We start from the raw sequence: 20,793 nt of genomic DNA, 5'->3' as shown, positions 1-20,793 counted from the left end.
AGAACACGCTGCAGTGAGATGGTCTGAGAGCCCTTCTGGGAAATGGGAACAGCATTTTTGAGTCTCCAGGTCATGGAAAGCATTGAACCCAAAGTCTTCAAGATCCCAACTGATGATTCACTAGTGGAGTCTCATAAAAACAAAGGCCAGGGTGTGTTGCCAAAGTCTTTGCATAACATGATAGCTAAACACTTACGAAAACAACATGGTAAATGAACACATCCAAATCATGCTTGTTGGTTCATGCTAAGCAATATAAATGTTCTTGATCTCTATATGATTTGGACAGGAGGCAGTATTTGCCTCCTCAAGTAAATTTATGACTGTATTCAGAAAAGAATTCTAGAGACCTGTGGAATTTGTGTGATCAAAGACTTATGACTCACCAGGAATGTAGAATGTTCCAGCTTTGGTTTCAGGAACCTTAAGTTTAGGCAGTTTTGTTTTTCAGGTCTATTTGTTGCTGTAGCCTTGGTTGTACCCTTCACAGGCACACGGAAGTCAGGCTCATCCTTGTCACTTGGTGCCATCGACTTTGATTTCAGCATGCATATTTGGTAGTACTCTGAACGCCCTGGTTATAGCTGATAATATATTAGCTTCAATTTACAAATTTAGGCATCTGCTTATTATGATTATGCAAAAAGTTTGAAGTAGGTTGTCTGTTCTGTAAATACTGAACAGAAGACAAGTAGAACTTCAGAATAATACTATGTGTATAAATCTCAGGATTTTTCTCTACCGTTTGGGATTAGAAATAGTTTGTCCAGGAAAATGATAATTTATTTTAATGCATTAAAAGGCAGATGACAATATTTTTTATGCTTTCCTTGTTTTTTAATCTACTCTTTTTACAAAGCAAGAGTACTTTGTTGAACCCCATAGCAGCACTTTTGTTAAAGTGGGATCATGGCTCCCCTCTTAATTCTGGTCAGTTTTTGGTTCCTGTAGGCCATATTCTGCACCTGTGTTGGAGTAGGCCCATACCCATGTGGTCACCTCTATCACTTTGTAATTTTGCCTTCCATCACATTAACATTTATCGCTCTCTTTTATAGCATTCCCTTCACTAAATCTACTAGAAAACTTACCAATGCTAATTACTTGCAAATAGTAATAGTAATTTTAATGACAACCTCAGTAAATTGCTTTTAATGTGCTGTAAGAAAATTGAAAACTAAGTGTCCATTTTGCTGTTTAATAACAATCTTATAGAACAACTAATAGTCCTTGTGCTCCTTCTGTCTACTGGGAGCAGAAATAAGAAACTCCCGGTATCCATGGAATCCCTTCCTGTGCACCATGGCGTGGGTTATCTGGAGTTGAGGAGACAGCCAAAGGCACAGTAGGTGAAGAAATGAAATAGAAATGGAGATGCAAGGAAGATGAAAGATTAAGGTGAAGAGACTGTGAAAGAGTGTGAAGCATAAGGAAGATCAAACAGGGCAGAGGAAACCATATTAAAACTTTAGAAACATCTCTGGATAAAAGACTGGAGCATTTGGCTGGCTTCTTTTTGTGGTCATATGGCAGATTGAATCCAGGAGTGCTGCAGCTATAGCAATGTTGAGCTAGGGTGGGGATATTCAGGAGATAACAAATACTGAAGTGGTTACACCCTGTGCTGTAGTACAAGGACTGCTTTTTCATCAGTAAAACATGTCACCTTGCCCGCATGTCTTCCATGTGCTGCAGAAGGGCTGTGAGCTGGTGACGAATGTAGAAATAACTCAGTAAGCCAGTGATTGCTGCTCCAGATTGCTGTGCCTGGTAGGAGGGTGGGTTTAGTCATCCTAATGCTTTGGCAGTTGGGACCTGCTGGTTTCCCACCAAGGCAGCGGCTCCTGGCTCTGGCAGTGTTCTGCTGTGCCTCTGCTTGCACCCCATCCGTGGCTCACAGCTACTGGAGGTGTCTGCTGGGAGGCAGCATCCTGGGAATTCCACATCAGCTCTCCTGGACCCCGTGCCACAGACGAGAACCAGTGCCTTGCACACAGCCGTGAGGCATCACTTACTACTTGCCTGGAAGTAACTTCCCTTGGAGTCTGCAATGATTTGGCAGGAATGGAGAGCTGCATGGTTTGGCAGAGATTTGCAGAATTGGCCTAGGCAAAGCAGACTTGGGAGAGGGGAAGCTCTGGGTTGGGAAATGGTGGTGGGAAGAAATCGTTATTTGTCAGGCTGCTGCCCTGACTGCCCTCAATCCGTTTCCAAGTGCCCCAAGAGAGGGGGGAACTGAGAAAGGATCTCCTTATACAAACCTTTCCCAAAGCATTCTGGCAGGAAAAGTAGCTCTGGATTAGATCCGTTTGCTTTTAAAGTAGGCAGTACCTGTTAAGAGCCAAACTGCTGCCTGTCTTAATAATTTAAGTTTTGCAGAACAGAAGCTGGATGAAATTTTGACCTTATATATTACTGCTGCATAAGTAATCCTCAGAAACACTCCCTGTATTCTTAACTGTTTGTAGTTACCACAGGACTTAGGAATAGTTATGTTGCACTTTTGCAATTAAAATAAAGTGTGTTCTGGATTGTAAATTTTTCATTAAAACATGATTTAAAAGCTTAAGAGAAGGTGATATTAATGAGTTGGTTTAGACAGTCTGTTTTAATTCAAATGCAATTGATGCGCCTCTCTTATATGTTGTAAGTTAGTCTTGGTTTTAAAAGGTGAAAATAATTTGTAAAATGTGATGACAAATATGCCAGAAATAATAGCTAGGGACGCATGTATCAAACAGAAAAGGCAAGTGGCATGTTACAGCCGGGGCTAGTTTAAAAAACCAAAACCTCCAAAAAACTGATCCCTGTTCAGAGTTGACACGTAGAGGAATGAGGGTCTTGGGCAGATACAAATTGGATGACAGATACAAATATGCATAACTATTGTTTTTGAACACTTTGCACCTAATTCAACTTTAATCCAAGATAGCTTTCACTGCTCCTTGCATTGTCAGTGATTTGGCTTATGTTCTGCCTTTTAAAAAAGATTGATAAACCTGTCCCTTTTGATTTTTGAGGTGCTCATACTCAAGAGTGCTTTTTAATTCTGTAGCAGCATATATCGATACGGTAAGCTGGTGTCTGTTCATTTTGCAGCACCCCATCTGGAGCTCTTCCACAGAATTTTGTTTTAAAGAGGGGAATTCAGCAGTTGACTCCGAGGCACAAATAACCATGTAATTACTGTGCAATCACATTGTAATTAGCACGTACTATTCATATATTGCCTAATTATATGCCCTGCAGATTACATAGTAATTATATTTGTACTAAACATATAATTCTATATACTGTATTAAAAAAACTTTGGAAGTTCATAGTTAAGATTATAGTTGTATGCTAATGTAGTACATTGTTTTACATTAAAATGTTACAATTTTAAGAGAGGGTTGTATTTTGGGTATCTCATCTCTTCTGCGTGCGGTGTTGCTTAAACTGTTGTAGGCTGCTATTATAAAAAATGCTTGGCTCTGTTAATTTATAGTCAAATGTTGCATGTTTATAATTCTGTAATTTATGAACATAAGGAAAAAGTTGCAGTTTATTGTGCAAGCAGCTGAGATTGGGAAGGACTTGGAGTGTGAATGTTAAATGCACAAAGGTTAAATGTACAAACCCCTGAACGTAGTTACAGCACATTGCTGGAGTGAAACACAAATCTAATGTTACTTATGCTTTGTGTTATTTTTGGATAGGTGAGATGCATGGGACGTAGGTGATATATTTGTATAATGTGAAATGTGTGTGAGCAGCCAAGGCCCATCGTGGGTACAGTATGTTCAAACAAATGCAGAACCTCAGTGCAGCACATCAGCCAAGCTGCATCATCTTTTCCTGCCATGGAAAAAGAGAAATGGTCGATGTCCTGATCTGGAAATGGAAGGCAGAGTGGTAGGAGAATGGGGATGAGTGGCACTGAGTTGTAGAAGGACCTGGGACTAAGTTTCTGGGTAGAGGTGGAAGATCTAGGAAGAAAAAGCTTTAAGAGGAACTTAGAGATTTAAAATGTTTGAGGTGTTTTATATTTGACCAGCCCCCCTAAGAAGTTGCAGCAGATTTTAGATATTTGCAAACTGTTTTGTTCAGCTAGCAAATTCTGTAGCAGTGGGAAGTTAATGTATTTTCTTGGATCTGTGATGTTGGCTTTCCTAATATCCAAAGCAGCATTATGGTTATTCTTAATTGAATTTTGCAATCTAACGCCAGTTGCCTTCATTTTCAAGCAAAGGATCTATTGGGTTATAATATCTGGGTAATGTATTGCAAAATTAAATGTGTAATTATAGCCTTAAATTATATCTGAGTTTAATTTTTCCTGTAGCTTCTTATAGTGTGTGCATGTGTGTGTGTGTGTGTGAGAAAGAGGCACACTCCTTGTTTTATAATGTTTCTTTCACAGTCACTTGTTAATTCTGTGTCAGCTTCTTCAAAGCTTGTAAACTTCATAAATTTACCAGGGTTCAGGTGGCATCTATAGACGTTATAGCAGTGTTTTTACCTAAGCATGGAGCTTGCAGGCATTGTGGGTGGCTTTAGGGAGCTTCCAGTCATGGGGCTGCACCTGTTCTGTCTGGGTGAGCTGTTCTCATACCTCAAAAACTGTAATAATGGGCACATGGCTTTTACATTCTGTAAAGTACACAGATTACATTTAAATGTTGTTACCTGGGGTAGACACAGAACATCCTTTAACTTGTTCAAGGGAGAAATTACAAATGTCAGAGCTTTACAAAACCAGAGTTAGAAGCCCACATTCTCACTGTGTTCTTGTGCAATGGGCCAAACGTATCCCTTCCAATTTACCACAGATTTTAATGGCTGTTTAGTGAGACCAAGTCTTAGCCAATATTCATCCTGCATGTCTGCTACAAGGAAGATGAAGTGCAGCCTGCCCTGAATATTTGTCATTTTTTTGCCAGCATTCTGACCTTAACGCATGCCTGTGCTCTTGTTCACTTAAACCATTACCCTGAGAAACATAAGGACTGGTTGCAGTTTCTGGCACTGAAAGTTTTGTATGTAACTAATATGTATATTGAGGATCTCATTAACAGTGAAATAACCACAAACATCAAAGCACAGTATAAATGTGACGCATTTCTCACTGCTGTTGTGTTGTTTTTTCTAGTGGAGCCAGTACTTTCAAAGGGGAACAATTGCTTGGATGCAGCAAAAGCTTGCAACCTAAATGATACCTGCAAGAGGTTCAGATCTGCTTACATAACCCCCTGCACCAGCAGCACGTCTAATGAAATCTGTAACAAGCGGAAGTGTCATAAGGCCCTCCGGCTATTTTTTGACAAAGTCCCCCCAAAGCACAGCTATGGGATGCTCTTCTGCTCCTGTCGAGACGTAGCCTGTACAGAAAGGAGACGGCAGACTATTGTTCCTGTGTGTTCGTATGAGGACAGGGAGAAACCAAACTGCCTGAATTTACAAGAATCCTGCAAGAAGAATTACATCTGCAGGTAAGATAGCACATGGCAGGGGAGTGATTAATGAGGTACCACAGAGAACTTTCTGGTACTGATGGATTTGCCAGGACTAAGGGTCACAGTATCCACTAAGAAAAAGGATGAGTCAAGGAAGAAAGCAAATGCCTCTGACATCCTTAACAGAGTAACAAAAGCCTGCATTTGCTTACAGTGTGTGCCTTCCCCAAAACTGTTCACAGCTACTCCCTCGCGTTACAGAGAAGTCTTTAAACCCGCAGTTTAATTTTTACAGATTTTTGTTAAAACATTAGGTGTTTTTATGAAATGATGTCTGAGACTGATTTCTGTGTCCTGTTAATGACCAGGTAAAATAGAGTTTTTCACTACAATGGGTTTTTTTTTCAGTGTGCATGTAAGCGCTAATAACTGGGAATACAAGCTTTATGTTGGACTTTATAAATGGTCACAATGCATAGACTTGGGTTTTTTCTTAATTGGAAAAAAAGGAGTCCACAGACTCCTTTATAGACAGAACTCCTGGAATCTTCATGGAGCTGTTTTAGTCTTGAAATTTATCCCTCCTCCCCTGAGAAGTGTGCTGGGCTGTTGCAACTGGGGCTCATTGATTCACTGACCTAATTCCCAGCCCCTTTGCTCTGTGTGTTCAGGACAGAGAGGCAGTGCAGAGCGTTGCTCCACTGGACAAACTGGGTCCTTTTGCCTTCATTGAGTCCCTGCAGGTTGTCACACAGCACTTATTCAGTGGCATACAGGACCTCCTCTGCTCTTAGGAAATGCTTTAGTCCTACTTAGTATTGTGTATGTTTATATTAGAGTGTTGTTGTGCTAATGTCATATTTATGAAGTCATGCCCAAGAATCCTGCTCATTTGTAATGTGTAAATTTCTTGTAGCTTATCCAATTCTGTGAATTAGCAAACAAGGAGATAAACACTATTGTAAAATGTCAAGGACGCTGAAGATATGATATAAATCTTAATAAGCATTTACTTGTGCCTGGTAAAATATTTACTTTGAAGTTTGTTTATGAGCTCTCCTGCTGGTCTTAAGCTTTTAGCTGTAGCGCTTCAGATATGCCCTCATGTTGTTCAGAGATGAAGAGTTGAGCAGCGCCCTACCCTTGATGGCTACAGGGAAATCTGGAGGCAGTTTCCTGCTGACCACAATAAGAGTAGATTTAACTCAGAGCAGAGTTCTCATTTCAGTCCAGTGGCTTGCATTCAGCACCTTCGTAGCTGATGCTGTTGCAGTTAATGAAAGCTGGATACATGTAGCCTAGAACAATCCATTTTCCATTTCCATGTTGTACCATTAATATGTTTGCTTGTATGTATTGCCTTCCCTATACACAGGCCCTGTTATTTAGTAGAGTTACAGTATCTTTACTGTGTTTTCTTCCTAACTACCAAGGTGTTACAATGCCAGTGAAATTGGAGAGAGGATTTTATAGAGAGATGTATCCCGGTTATTCAGGTTGTACTGTTCAGGAATTAATTTGTTGAATTAATACTGTTATGTCTCTCATGACTGTGTTTTTCTTTTGTCAGCTTTGATCTAATGTTGTCTCAGCAGCTAAGTTTTTAATGGCATTTTGTTTAATTTAACGAATCTGGTGTGCTTTCTCCATTGCAATGTTGCAGAAGAAAGCTTGGTAAAATCTCTACTGAAGTTGCAGCCAGCACTGGGATGAAAATGGATTTCTTTGTAGGTTCCTCCTGTGGCTTTTACTTTAAAATGCTGAAATTAAAAAGTTTGGGCTCTTCCAAGGCTCAGTGAGACCTGGCTATGAGGGTGAGGGGCAACACTGGTAGAAGGGTGGGCAATGCCTGCAGGGTCTAGAGCAGTTAGTGTGTGCAGCCTTAGGTCCTGTGGAGGGTAAAGCAAACTTGATGTGTTGCTGAGAGTCATGTCACATCGGTGTTACTACCTCCTGGGCTGTCTGAACTGCTGGTGTATCTGATACCTTCCCTCACTGCTGTCATGGAGAGGAGGAATCAGCCCAAAAGCTATTCCAGCCTGTCCATAATACAGTGAAAGGTATTTTGTCTCTGCGACTTGTGCACTTAAAGGGCGTTGGTGTGATTTGTTCCCCTGGTCCCGCAGGAAACCAGGGACTTAGGCAGGGGAGGAAAGAAATGGGAGATGATCTCCTTGTTATTGAAAGTATTGGCACTGATAAGTATCAGTCCTCCTAGTAATTCCAGATATGTTTAGAATAATTAAAAGCGGCAGTCAGTAGGTATGTAATTCTAACTCTGATAACTTGTATTTCATTTTGAAATCAGAGTATCTAAAAGGCAGAATAATTTGAAAATGTGTTCTGCCTACTGAAAAACCATATAATTTAGAAACGATTATATTTGCATGCCTATTACATGTATTAAAGCTTTCTCATAATGCTGATTAACACAAGGAGTAAAAGTTCTAAAGGTTTTCTGGAAATACATTAGTAAATGTTTTATGAATGCTGCTTCCTAAGAAATGCAAGATTTGAATCTGCCCATAATCTGTATAAAATATCACCTAGGCCTGTGCAAAGAAGTATTCCATATTGGATGCTCTTTAGAAACCTTATCCTGGTGTAAATACGTGTGTGTGTGTGTGTGTGTGTGTGTGTATTTGTATATGTGTGTGTATATATATATATATATATATATAAATAATAAATCTGTTCTTGAAACAGAATTAAGAGCAGGGGCGATTTGGCCAAGCTGCAGGTGCCACTAACAGAAATGGCAGGATGCTTTGCTTATTTTTTATTCATTAATCTGTCTGTTACATAACATAAACTCTTAATAGAGGGAAAAACAGACCAGAAATGTCAGGAAATGCAAATAAGTTTTGACTTAAGTAAACAGTCCTAATTTTTCAACTTCATCAGAATACTGAATGGTTCACTTTCATTATCATTTTTCTGCTGCCTCTGCTTGTATCCCAGTCCATATGCAGCTTTGAAACCAGAATCTCTCAGGCATGTCTGTCAATGCTCACTGAAAAGAAGGGAAAAAAAAAAACAGAGAACAAAAAGAAGCCATTAGAGTTCCTTTTTGTTATGAACATAAACAAATATTCTAAGGAAAAACAGTATACTGTCAATAACTTACACCAGTGATGTGCTGGAATAGCACAAACCTCTGAGGAACCTCTTGATCTGATCACTTCAGCCAACAATTAAACTTTAGAAAGCTGATTGACATGTTTTGAAAATGTTTTAAATGTGGGGCAGGATGCTTCATTTTTGCCCCTATAACATTTGACAGTGTTTCAAAAAGTATTTTGCTTGAGTAATGAAACTGTGAGTCACTAATTTGGTCTTTTTGTTTTGTATTTTGAATTTGTATACCTCCTCTCTTTCCTGAATATGTTCAAAAGGCACTGACCAGAGTGATAATGATACAGACCCATTACTTATTGAAAGATCAGTATCAATCCAGTCATGTGCTGCAAAGATCAGAAAAGAAGGGCAGCATTTTTTATTAATAGAAGAAACTAGTAACATCATGTTTCTCGTCCTCCACAATTACTATATTCAAAGTGTCTGGTCAAATCACTGCGGCTCATTTTTGAAACTGAAATAGATAGAAAGTAGTTCTTAACTAATTTCAGGAGACAGTTGTTTGTTTTGTTGTTTTGGTTTTTTTGGTGACTTGTTTTTGTTGTTGTCTTTCTAAAAAAAATACAATTTGTAATGTTTTGCCTTTAGTTCTTCAAAGAGTACAGGTTGCTGTCTTTGGCTGTTTGCTACTGAAAAAAAAATAAAATGGCTGCATAATATATTTAAATAACTCCTCCTGGGATGTCTGAGGATAATAATGAAATACCCTATTAGGTTTTAATAGACAGGCATCTCCTTGAAAATACAGTGAAAGGTATTTTCAGCATTGTGCATCCACAGAGCTAAATCTTTATAAATCTACTTTCATTGGTGTGTTCTTATTTCTTGACCAGTTTCTGGTTACCTATCTGTTGCAACCACCCATTCACTTCTGTATGAAAGATATCTGCTTCTACAAGTATCAGAACACTGTGTGAAATATGCAGACATTTTTGCAGTGCATAGAAGAGTTCATCCACTGTAAAAGTTAGAACAAAAGCTCAACTTCTTGATGTGTTTCCTGAAAACATAAGAAACCTGACAAGAAAAGAATTTGCCTTCATGATATTCTGTTGAACACTTTTAATGATAATTTACCTTTGGAAAGGGATTCAGTGTATCTGTGCTCCTTTTTCATAAGGCATGTGCAAATCTGCAAGTGCTTTGTATCTGTAACCTGTTTGTAAAAGTGGCTTTTCTTTGTAAGACTTGTGGGCTGTTCCTGCAACAAGTACCCTGCTGACTGCAATCCCTGCACCCTCGTGGTTCAACACTATAGACAAGTCTATGATAAGATGTTATAAATGTGCAGGCAACCTTTTTTGTCCTTCTGTAGGAGTGGGGGAGCCCAGCATCTTGTGTTAGGAGGGACATCTTCAGTTAACAGCATTAACAAGTAGCAGGGAGGAGAGCGCTAGAGGGATGTGTGGGAGGAGATGGAAGAGGGGAAGAAGAATTATGCCCTTTTCTTCAAATTTTCTAATCCTTAGACTTTCATTTTTTCCCACTTTTTTCCCTTACTTTTTTTTTCTCCTGCCTCTTTCCCTTGCTTTAGTCTCTTTTCATCTCCTCTTTCCAGATCTTCCAGTGATTATTTGACTTTCACTGGCTCCCTGACAGGTTTGAAATCTATTACAACCGCTTATGGCACCTCCTCACCTGCATCTCTGCATGTTGTGCTTTCCATCCCTCACTAGCCTGCCATGGTCCGGTGATTATCTGTAATTCAGCAAATGAGAGGGAGAACATGGGTGCTGCCTCCCTTTCTGAGCCTCCTGGCTTATATTGATGACAATTCACTTGGCCAGCTACAAAGCCTGACTGCTCGCTCTCAGGCTGACTCTAGTTTTGTGTGTTAAGAGTACACTTGGTGGACATTTACATGAAGGACCCAGTAGCATTATCCAGTTCTGTATAATGGAGTTGGATATGAGCCCCTCCAGGGTATATATATCAGTTTGGCACTCAAAGCACTCTTGGCAGCTCCTTGGGATGACTGGTTTGCTGTGGTTATGCAAAACCAGGACAACATCATAGTTTTTGTAGTGCTGTTAAGGACATTCAAAAAAAGGACACTCTTGATTTCTAGCTATGTGCAGGCTGTGCCTACACTGTATGTTTGTAGACTGAGTCAGGGAGTGGGTGAAAAACCTCGTGTGCTGCCTGACTCACCCTGCAGTAGATGTAGGATGCTTGCAGTGTAATAGGGTAGCCTGAGCTCAGGCTACTTGCAGATCCTCCCTGCTCTCTGGACTCAGGAGAGCTCCTGTGTCTGTAGAATACCAAGTGGGACAGAAGAAAATGTAAATTTACCTTTTGACTGATGCCCAAAAGCCCACGTCACATTTATAAACATAGCCTGAATTTGAAGCGTGATTTTTATAAATATAGGTGTATACAAGCATGTAAATACACGCATATATGTTTTTATTGCTAGAGGTATCATATTTATTTAAGTGAAAAACCCCCAGCTATTCATTAATTTTCATGAACTAATCTCCACATTTGTGGAATGATGACAGTTCAAAAAATTCAAAAATGATGGGAAACAAGCTGGTGTGTTCTACAGAGGAAACATGATGGTGTAGTGGAGTATGTGTGTAGGGAATTGCTAGCCTGGGAAAAAATATTAATGCAGTCTCTGCAAAATAAGCAAAAACCTTTCAAGAAAGGCAAAGTAAAGATAGGAAATGTTGCAATATAATATAATTTTTTTTCCCTTTTAGTCCCTTATATGATTCATTACATCAATGTCTTCTTTTAGCAGAGTAAATGGACAGAATATTGCTCTTCCCTCCCGCTCATAAACAATGATAATTTAAAATTTCTTCCATCTGAATAAAACTCAAAAGTATCAAGCAATTCCTCCTTATAATATGTCCATAGATCCCTTTGGAATCAAAAAATCCAAACATCCAGTAAAACAAGCCTGCTTTGTCCCTCTTGAAGTGTAGATGGGTCTCATTTTGCAGTGCCAAGATCTGCTTGGCTAGCCCTCATTTATACTCTCTCTGTTCTGCTTAAGAGGGTCTTGAAGATTAAAAGCTTGTTGGGTGATTGACATTTCCCTGAAAGAAGGAAAGACACAAGGATATTGTAATTAGAAGAATGGCTCAGCCTTATTCCTACACCCAACTTTCACTTTGCTTTGTGCTGTAACAATGCAGAGAGCCTCACTCACAGGAGGTTTATGCTCCAAGAAGCAGTAAGTAGACAGCGTCTTTACGCTGGGGTCCCTTGTCAGGCAAGCTTGAAACTCTCCAGGCAGCATCCCTTCAGTCGTCCAGAACCTCTGCTGATTCCTGAAAGCTGGTCTCCATGAAAAGGGAGCGCAGTTCTTTTGTGCTCATTATCTGTAAAACACAAGTTATGCGTCAGCATTTTCAGAACTGTTTTAGTCAGACAGATGTTTGATTCTGTCTTATATGGTGCGGCTTCAGAAGTGTCCCTGACATGGCTGAGGTCCTGCTAGTCCTTTCTGGTTACTTTTAAGGTTAAAAACCAGTACTGAATATTCATTATTACCTGTCTACAGGGTTGAAAACGTGCAAGTGGGAATAAAGTATGCATGTGTAAACATACAGCAATCATAAAATAAATACCAGTGTTTCTGATTTTTTAGGCTGTATTTAGATACCCTACTTCCATGTCAGTGTCTTTTTAGTCAGAGCAATGCAGTGGGCTGAAGTACTTGTCACCACTAAACTTTTGCTCCAAGAACCCGGGGGGATTTGTATTATCCAAATGTGGTCCTTCATAGAATCATGGAGCCGTTTAGGTTGGAAAAAACCTCTTTAGATCAAGTCCAGCCATTAACCTAACACTGCCAAACCCACCACTAAACCATGTCCCTGAGTGCCACATCTGCAGGTCTGTTAAATACTTCCAGGGCTGGTGACTCCACCACTTCCCTGAGCAGGCTGTTCCAATGCTTGACAACCCTTTCCATGAAGAAATCTTTCCTAATATCCAATCTAAATCTCCCCAGTCAGGGGGCCATTTCATCTTGTCTCATCACTTGTTACCTGGGAGAAGAGATCAACCCCCACCTTACTACAACCTCCTTTCGGGTAGTTGTAGAGAGCGGTACAGTCTTCCCTGAGTGTTAAGGTCTCTCTGTGTATCTTTTTGTCTGAAAAACCTTGTTTTGTTAGTGAGAAAGAAAACCTGCCTGCATAATTTAAGAAGTAAGAAGACTACAGATAAGGAACACGAGCCAGGAAAGGTATTACAGCAGGGCAAATGTGACCCATTTTGTTTTGTTGATTTTTCAGGGGGGAAAGATTAAACTACATATGTTAATTAAGCAGTTTCACATATGTTTAATCAAAAATACTGAAATCCAGGACAGTTAAATTTGGCACTAAACTTTAATGGAGATTTAAATTTGGAGCCATTCATGTTCTTACAGTTAAGCAAGCACTTTATTGCTTTGCTGGATGGGGTTTCACTAAGAGTACTGCTACTGCTGATTTGTTGAATTGGTAGTTGAGAGATTTCTGTAAAGAGAAGTTTAGTATCCACTGGTTTGTCTGAGTAGTTTCCACCCACTGATTTGTTACGTCTGGTGAAGAGGATTGTGATCCCTTGTTATGTACACTTGATCACATTTGGCTAACTTGCTGTTTCTGGGGCAAAGAAAGGGTGTACATATTACACAAAAGCATTTTCTTTAATAAATCAAAATGTTTTTTTCATTTACCTCAAACCATGTATATGCTACAGGCAAGAAGCTGCTCTGTGTTTAATGTGAATAACAGAGCTATTCTATCAAGCCCATTCCCAGTGTACTTCCTCTGACATCAGTGACTTCAGTGGATTTATTCCAGGGATGGATTTGGCTATTCCTGTTCTGTGTAGGTAAATCTTCAGGCAGTGCTAATTAAGAGAATGTCAACTGATTTTACCATTCCATTATGCTGGACTTTGTAAAGGTTATTTATATCATTCTACATCAGAGCCCAGTGAGAGAATATTTCTGGTGGCAGTTCATCTATTAAAATAGCTGGGAGAAAATGTAAGCACCGGAGCTAAAAATAAAACTTTGTTTCTCAACAGAGCAAGTGACAGCCACATGCATATTTTCAGATTCTAGCATTTTAATGTTTACTGAATAGAGATTGCATTGCTTTCATTATGTTATAAGCACTACCATGTTACTGGAGTAGCTGGTGTTAAGTGGAAGCCAGATGTAAATGTACCAGTATCTGCAAAGACTTCTCAGCAGAGGTGGTGGTTGTTTTCTATGCTTTAATGATCTGCTGGCTTTAAAACAAGTGACACAGAAAGAGTTTTCTGATGTGTGTTTACTGTTGAATATAGATTTTCTGTGTGAGCTGACTGTCACCCTTGTCTAAGATTATTAATAGATGACCTAACGTTCACGTGTTTGTGCTTACATTACATTTGTTCAAGCACACACTGTAAACCATTAAGGCAAGTTTTTGTACTTTGAAGTACATAGGTCTAAGACCTCTGTTAAATTCAAACTGTATCATTTGATTGTTCAGTTCACTTTCTTTTGTTTCAATTCAAGCATAAATCACAGTGGTTGTCCTCTCAGTTATGATGCTCCCTTTTCCAAATTATGAAATGCTGTAGACACATGTCAGTAACAGGCCATCATGCAGCATTGCAAAATATTCTTCCGAATGGACATTGCATTACAGAGCAACATATACATCTGGGTAGATCACAGATGTATCAACTCTTGGCCTCATGTTTTTCCCTCTGCCTCATGTGTGTTCATGTTTTTTTGACAGTGGAGTGAAAAAAAAAAAACTCTTAAGACAGCACATCATCCTTAACTGGTAAAAATTGTTTATTTTCCAATCTTATACTACAAATTGAGTGCTTTTTGTACTATCATTATATATCCATATTACTTCTAAAAGCAAGTAAAACATGCTGAATAAGATCAATGCTCTCTTGGTTTGCTACTGCCAGAACTTTTCAACTTGCTGTTTTATGGGGATGTTTTGTGTGTGGAAAAAAATGGGTTCACATAAAAGAAATTCTAATCTGCTTTTATCTGCTGTAGTTCTGGTTTTATGTTTGTTGCCTTACTCCTGAAGTCAGAAAAGTATTTAGAGTAGCTTCAGCGTGGGTTTCAGCCATGCTGGCTACCTACAGACCCTGCATGACTGAGTGCAAGGACACACTGAGCACCCTTTCTTTCCTTCAGTCACCTCTGTGACAAGGGGACAGAGTTGTTTCCTTCAGGAATGCCACCGCACATACCACTGAGTTATTTTCTTATGCAAAGAACATCCCTACATAACCTTAGGAAACCTGATACATCTGGTACATCTACCAAGAAAACTTTTCTGGTAAAGAGACAACTTTTATCGGACTTTTAAGATTATTTTCTGTCTCCAAACTCCCAACAGTTTCATGCTTGAGCCAACAATAGTTTATTATAGTTTATTCAAGTGGTTACAGAGGATGTTATTGCCATGGATGTCTTTCTCAGGTACTTGGAACCACATCCTTTCAGTGTGCAGTGACAATACAGTTGTTAATAAACACTGAAGCATCCAGTAGCACACTCAAGGACTTGCAGTGGCACTAATTTTCCTTGGCTTGCTTTTCAAGAGTGGCAATGATTTTCTTAGGTTACCAGCCTGTAATTCAAAGTCTCTTCTCTTAGCTAGCTAATGAAGTGAGAACAACTCTACCATAATGCAGTAGTTCTTTGCTGAGTACCATGCTATCAAGAGACACTGAGGCTTGAACATCTTTAAATATGACAGACATTTAGCTTTAGAAGCTTCAAATTAAACAGCATAAAGAAAATGAAATAAAATGAAAGTATACAAATTCATGGTATTTGGAAAGCAGCTAGTGGATTTGTTCATGTTATTGGAGAGCTTTGGTACAGAGACAAGTAGACTAAATAGAAATCTTACCAGCATTCTCTGATAAAACCACAGCCTGACAGTTCAGCCTGTCATTCTGTAGAAGACTGAGAGAAGTGTTTTCTTTACAGCTGAGAAGACAGAAACACGTTATGAATGCTTAAGGTGGATGCGAGGAAACAGAGCCCCACAAAACATATTTAATATAGGTTTGATTTCCTGTGGAATGTTTTCCAGATGTTCTCTCAAACAGGCCTCTAAAAAATGATGTGAGGTAATTTTTTTTTGTAAACAGAAAGATAAAATTCTGTTTTGTGTAACAGCATCTGAGAATCACCACATTAATTCTTCATTGCATTACCTTGTGCTTAGAATTTTCACCATATTTTTTGAAATTGGTTTTATTACACAAAAGGTCAGTAGTATAAAAATATTTATATAACTCTATTTCGAATAAATCATACTTCTTTAAAGGTATGATCACATTTGAGCCTAGTGTTTTCCCTTAAACCCAAAGGAGACTTAATATATTAAATTAAAATTACTCTCATGCATGATCTTGAGTCACTTAGAGGATTTAATTAACATTGATAAACTATGACATTAGTGTTTTGTTAAGTTTTTTTTTATTTTCTGTAGCAGATACTGTGTAAAAGGATCTAACTGGTCTCCAGCAGATGATATGAGCAAGGGGAAAGGATAATATTAACAGAGAATAGTGTAGAACTTACTTTATTTTGCTTTGCACAAAATACAATAAAAGTACATTGGTGTGGGTTTTGTTTATTTTAGAGCACTTGATAGTCCAAAAAAATAGTTTGTTAATAGAAGAATAGAATGTTTGTACTTTTAATTTTTAAAATACAGATATGCATAGGTGGAAATATTTTTCTTTTTGCATGACTGAATTTATAAGAGTTAGCTCTCCATTTTCTGGGGTACTAGATGTCCAGAAGGTCCGTGATGAACAAAAAACATGAGTAGCATAAGTGCTGGCAACCATGGTGGGGAACATGGTGTAGACAGGGAGCTGGCCAGTTTGGGTTGAGTGCAGGTGCTCATCTGGAGGAACCAGCTTTGTTGGGCTGTTGTGTTTGTGCTCAATGCTCTGAGCAAGCATTCGTGATGTTAGAAGGGATCTGAATGAATCTTCTGTGGTCTGTGGTGTTTGTTTCTTTATCTAGTTATTCCACAATCCAAACAGGCTGCCTCTGGGGATTGAGCATATTTTGCTTCCAGATGAACAACAGTTTTTAGAGATAAATCGAATCCAGAGTCAAATATTTGCTTGGGTTTAGCCTGCCAGTCATTTAAAATAACAAAGCAGAGGCAAAACCAGATAAAAACCCAACTTCTTCCAGTTAGTAGCTGGTATTTGGGATCCAAAATCCTGTAATGGTTTCTGCCAGTATTGCAAAAGATTTTGATCAGCTCATGTGAGAGAAGCTGTGTGGCGTTCAGTATTCAGGTCTTGGGCAGCAAATGGTCTGGCATCAGATCTTTGCTTTTACTCTCTTTCCCACTTCCCAAAAGGTACAAATGCTGAGCTGGTTGTCAGGGTGCAACATGGGCTGGGGGCTCCCTGGGGCCCATGGGGACCCCCAGGGACAGGCTGGGCTCATCCCACCACCCCAGCTAGGGAGCAGGGCAGTCTCAGGCATCTCCCTGGGAATAGGCTGGGACATTAGCCCATGGGCAGACCTGGCTCAGTGGGGCCCATGGCTGGGTAGGGCCAGGCTGGGGGGGGGCTGGAGACTGAGTCCTACAGCACTGGTGGGGCAGCAACTGAGGCTTTGTGGGGCTGAATGGAGTCCTGGGCCACAGACTGGTGGGGGGAAGCCCCTGGGGTGGGCAGGAACATCAGTGCCCTCAGAGCCTGGACACTCATTGTTTGAGAAGGAGGGTAGCAAAAAAGAGAAACTAACCTCTTTGTTGAAAAAAAATTAATGGAATTGCTATTTAATAAATGCATGTAAAAGTGGCCTCTTAAAAAAAAAGGTCAACATTTGTAGTTGCCTACAGGTGCTTGATCCTGTGTGTAGATAACTAAGGAGGTGTGAGATGTGTTAATATTACCCAGCTCTAGTGTCTTTTAATGAAAACAAAAGGATCAGTGCTATGTTAATAAGTGCTGGGAGGGTCATCTTTCCTTATGGAGCTGCTCTGAGGCTTTTTTCGTCTTACTGGTTGATAAAGCTGCTTATGTAGCCTTTGCCTCATTTTTTAACTGCTCTGTTTATGAAAGAAAGAGAAAATTAAATTCTCCTCCAACAATGAAGCCATTAGTTTGGCCACATACCAACCCCTCTTGCCACTATTGCATCCCAGCAGAAGCAGCATCACCCCAGCTATAGAGGAGCTATTTGTAGCTACAGAGTAGGGTACTGCAGTTGACCCCCACAAAAGAAGAACAAGTATTTGGACTTGTTTTTTTTATAATGGTGCCATTTATCACTATGACACACATTCATTGACTTAGTCTGGGTTTTTTCAGTGTCAGATTTATACTTCTTTTCTGGTTTGAATATTGATGCAGCACTTCCCTTACGTGACTGCACTGCCAAATGGTGTCTAGACGCCAGAGCAGCTTTGACTAATTAATGTAGTCACCCCAGTCTCTCAGCTTTGGCATTTACCTACTCTTTATGTTGCTGCTATAAATAGGTATACCTAAACACAAGCAGCAGTGTAAAGAGAGGTGGCAGTGAGGATGTCCAGACTTCACCTAACATCCCTGAGGTGTGTACAGAGGACAGCAGTGTCGGTCCCTGCATTCCTAACAGGACAAGAAGTTGTAACCGCTCACTTGGACATCACTCCATACGTGTGTGCAGTCAACAGGAGATCTGGATTTCTTGGTCTGCATATCACCAATGCAAAGGCAAGGCTGAGAGAGAAGATTGCTCTCTGTGAAGGCTCAGCCCTTGTGTACCAACTGCACAGAGAGAAAAAATGAAAGGAAATCCACATCTACCAGCCCAGCAATATGTGTACTTCTTCGGGAGGACTCTGGTTCATAGAATTGCTTTCTCATTTATACCAGATCCAAAGTAAAAATGCAGTTTTAAATTTTTTCTGCAACCTCACCATCTATATCACACTTTTAAATATTGCACCAGTATTAAAGCTGAGTTGACCAGCTTTAAAGAGGGAGAACTGATAAATATCAGAGATAACTTCAGGACGTCAAAGAACTTTTACAAAACCTTGAGAACAAAAAATAGTGAAAACCTAATCAATATTGTCTATGCAACAGACTGTGCTAATATAAAATTGCCTCAACAATTATATGCAGATTAAACACAATACTGCTATTAACAAAGCTTATTTGTGAGCAAAATTTGAAAGTTTTGATTTATCCTGCTGAGTATTTGAAGAACCACTATCTTAAGGAGAGCAAATTAACTTTGTTTCCATTGTATTTTTAACTGTTACAAATTATTTTACTGGTGCTAATACAAAGCATTGGAGAATAGCAGGTTTGGGATTTTTTTGTCTTCTTTTCAGAAAGACTGTTTGTTTGATTTTCTTTGAATTTGCCAATAGGATTATTCTTACTTTTTCAGCTAGTGGTATACAAAATATTTAAAGTAAGCTTTCCAGAGCATCTGCAGTTTACTTTGATGAGATTTTCCAGGTCTAAGATAGGACTAATTTAATTTGTGGGGTTTCTGCCCTACAAAGGGGAGATTTTTTTTATGGAAGGGAAAGGAAAAAAACCCATTAATGCTGCTGTGTATAATGAGGATTTTGTGACAGAAAAATAAACAAATAGCTCCTTCTAAATGTGGTCCTGCTACACATTCTGTACAGTATAAAACTGCCTGTTTCTATCCAGTGGTGAGACACATCGATGTACGTTGCACATGTAAAATTGCCATACCTGATGGTACGTGTTGAGAGCTCTGTTTGTTCTCTAGATAACAAAACTACTCAGTCATGTGGTTAGACACTTAACCACAAGTTACTACCTGCAAGTTTTTTCCTGCTGAAGGAGCACTAAGTTGACACAGTATGCAGATTTTTTTATAGGAGTGCTATTATCTGATTGCTCTTATTCAGCATCCCTAAAAGGATTTTCTCTTTTACTCAAACAGTTCTTAATATTCATGTGCAATACTTTAGGATTAATGGTTCTCATTAAGCTAATTTGTCTCTCTCTCTAGATAAATAGCAGTACCACTGTTTTGGCGTTAACTGATGAGCACACTTTCATCAGTGCCAGTCTACTGGAAACGTTTGGGGCTAGATCTTCAGTGAGTGTTAATCAGTAGATCTTCACTGAAAGTGTTGGAATTATTTTATGACAGTTATAGGTCTGTGTCTGTTTTTATTTTCTGGTCTTAACTTTATCTCCAGTGGAAATGAATCCACATAAATATCAGCTGTGGTTAACAGCTCAGGAGAGAGTGAGAGCTTTGATAGTATGAAGTTTCGATGACTCACTAGGGAAGAGGTGTATGATAATGTCCAGTAATGCTTGGACCAGAGCTGTCTGAACTATATTTGACTTTAGAAAACTTAAATGTGCAACATTGTCAGATCATTACCTTTTATGACCACAAAAAGTCTTCATGAATTCACACATAAATCAAGCTGTATGTAAAGGAGATCAGCAGAGCAATTTTTAGCTGCCTTTAGGGCTTACAACAAATAAGTTCTTTAAGCAGACCAGGTAGTAAATGACTGTTGTTATTCCATATTTATCAGTCCTTAGAAACGTTTAGAGAAGAGGAATGTATTAAATGATCTCTGTACCAGTGCACCTAATAACCTAAGGGAGAACTGGACATTTAAGAATGATGAAATGATTGCAAGGCATGTTTTCAGGACTATCAAGATGCTGATTGTATAATTGCATCTCCAGAAAGATTTATTTGTGATCACATAAATTATGAAATTTAAATGTGAGGAGCTACTTTGTTTTAGAAGTGTAAAAATGCTGTGCATACAGCAGGCTTGCTCCTTCTACCATGGCAGAGGGTTTTCGTACTAGGTAGGTGTAGGAGGTTCTATTCTGTCCTAAACCTTACTTCATATGGGTATTAGTAGAATTAGCAAAATCCTTGGCAACTGTCAACTGTGTTTGTTCCCAGCTGATTCAAAGGCTGTATTCGAGCCACTATCTTAATTATTGACTGGTAGAGGAATCAGTGCAGTGACATAGGGTTTCCTTGCCCAGATTTTCTTCGTGGTGCTATTTATCTCTTCCCATACCTTGGGACCCATTTCTTGTCAGCCTGTCTCCTGATAGATACAGTATATATTAACCAGCAAAGTAGGGATTTTATGTGAGTTTAGGAATTTAGGTATACATACAGGGCATATTGAAGGATTGGTAGAGAGCTTTACTTTTTAAGGCTATTAAAGGCAACTGGGTATAC

General features: G+C 39.2%; 1 protein-coding gene across 1 annotated transcript in view; it reads left to right on the top strand.

Annotated features, from left to right (window-relative positions):
* GFRA1 (GDNF family receptor alpha 1) overlaps window positions 1-20,793 on the top strand; it is a 145,228-nt gene that overhangs the window by 82,561 nt on the left and 41,874 nt on the right. The window contains exon 4 of the mRNA XM_027648103.1: window positions 5,132-5,471. Within this exon, the coding sequence (XP_027503904.1) occupies window positions 5,132-5,471 (340 nt within the window). The remainder of the gene's footprint in view (window positions 1-5,131; window positions 5,472-20,793) is intronic.

This window comes from Corapipo altera, unplaced genomic scaffold (genome assembly GCF_003945725.1).
Source record: "Corapipo altera isolate COAL_440 unplaced genomic scaffold, ASM394572v1 56, whole genome shotgun sequence".
In the NCBI taxonomy this organism is placed as follows: Eukaryota; Metazoa; Chordata; class Aves; order Passeriformes; family Pipridae; genus Corapipo; species Corapipo altera.
The sequence above is the reverse complement of the archived record's forward strand: the minus strand, read 5'-3'. Positions and strand labels throughout refer to the sequence as shown.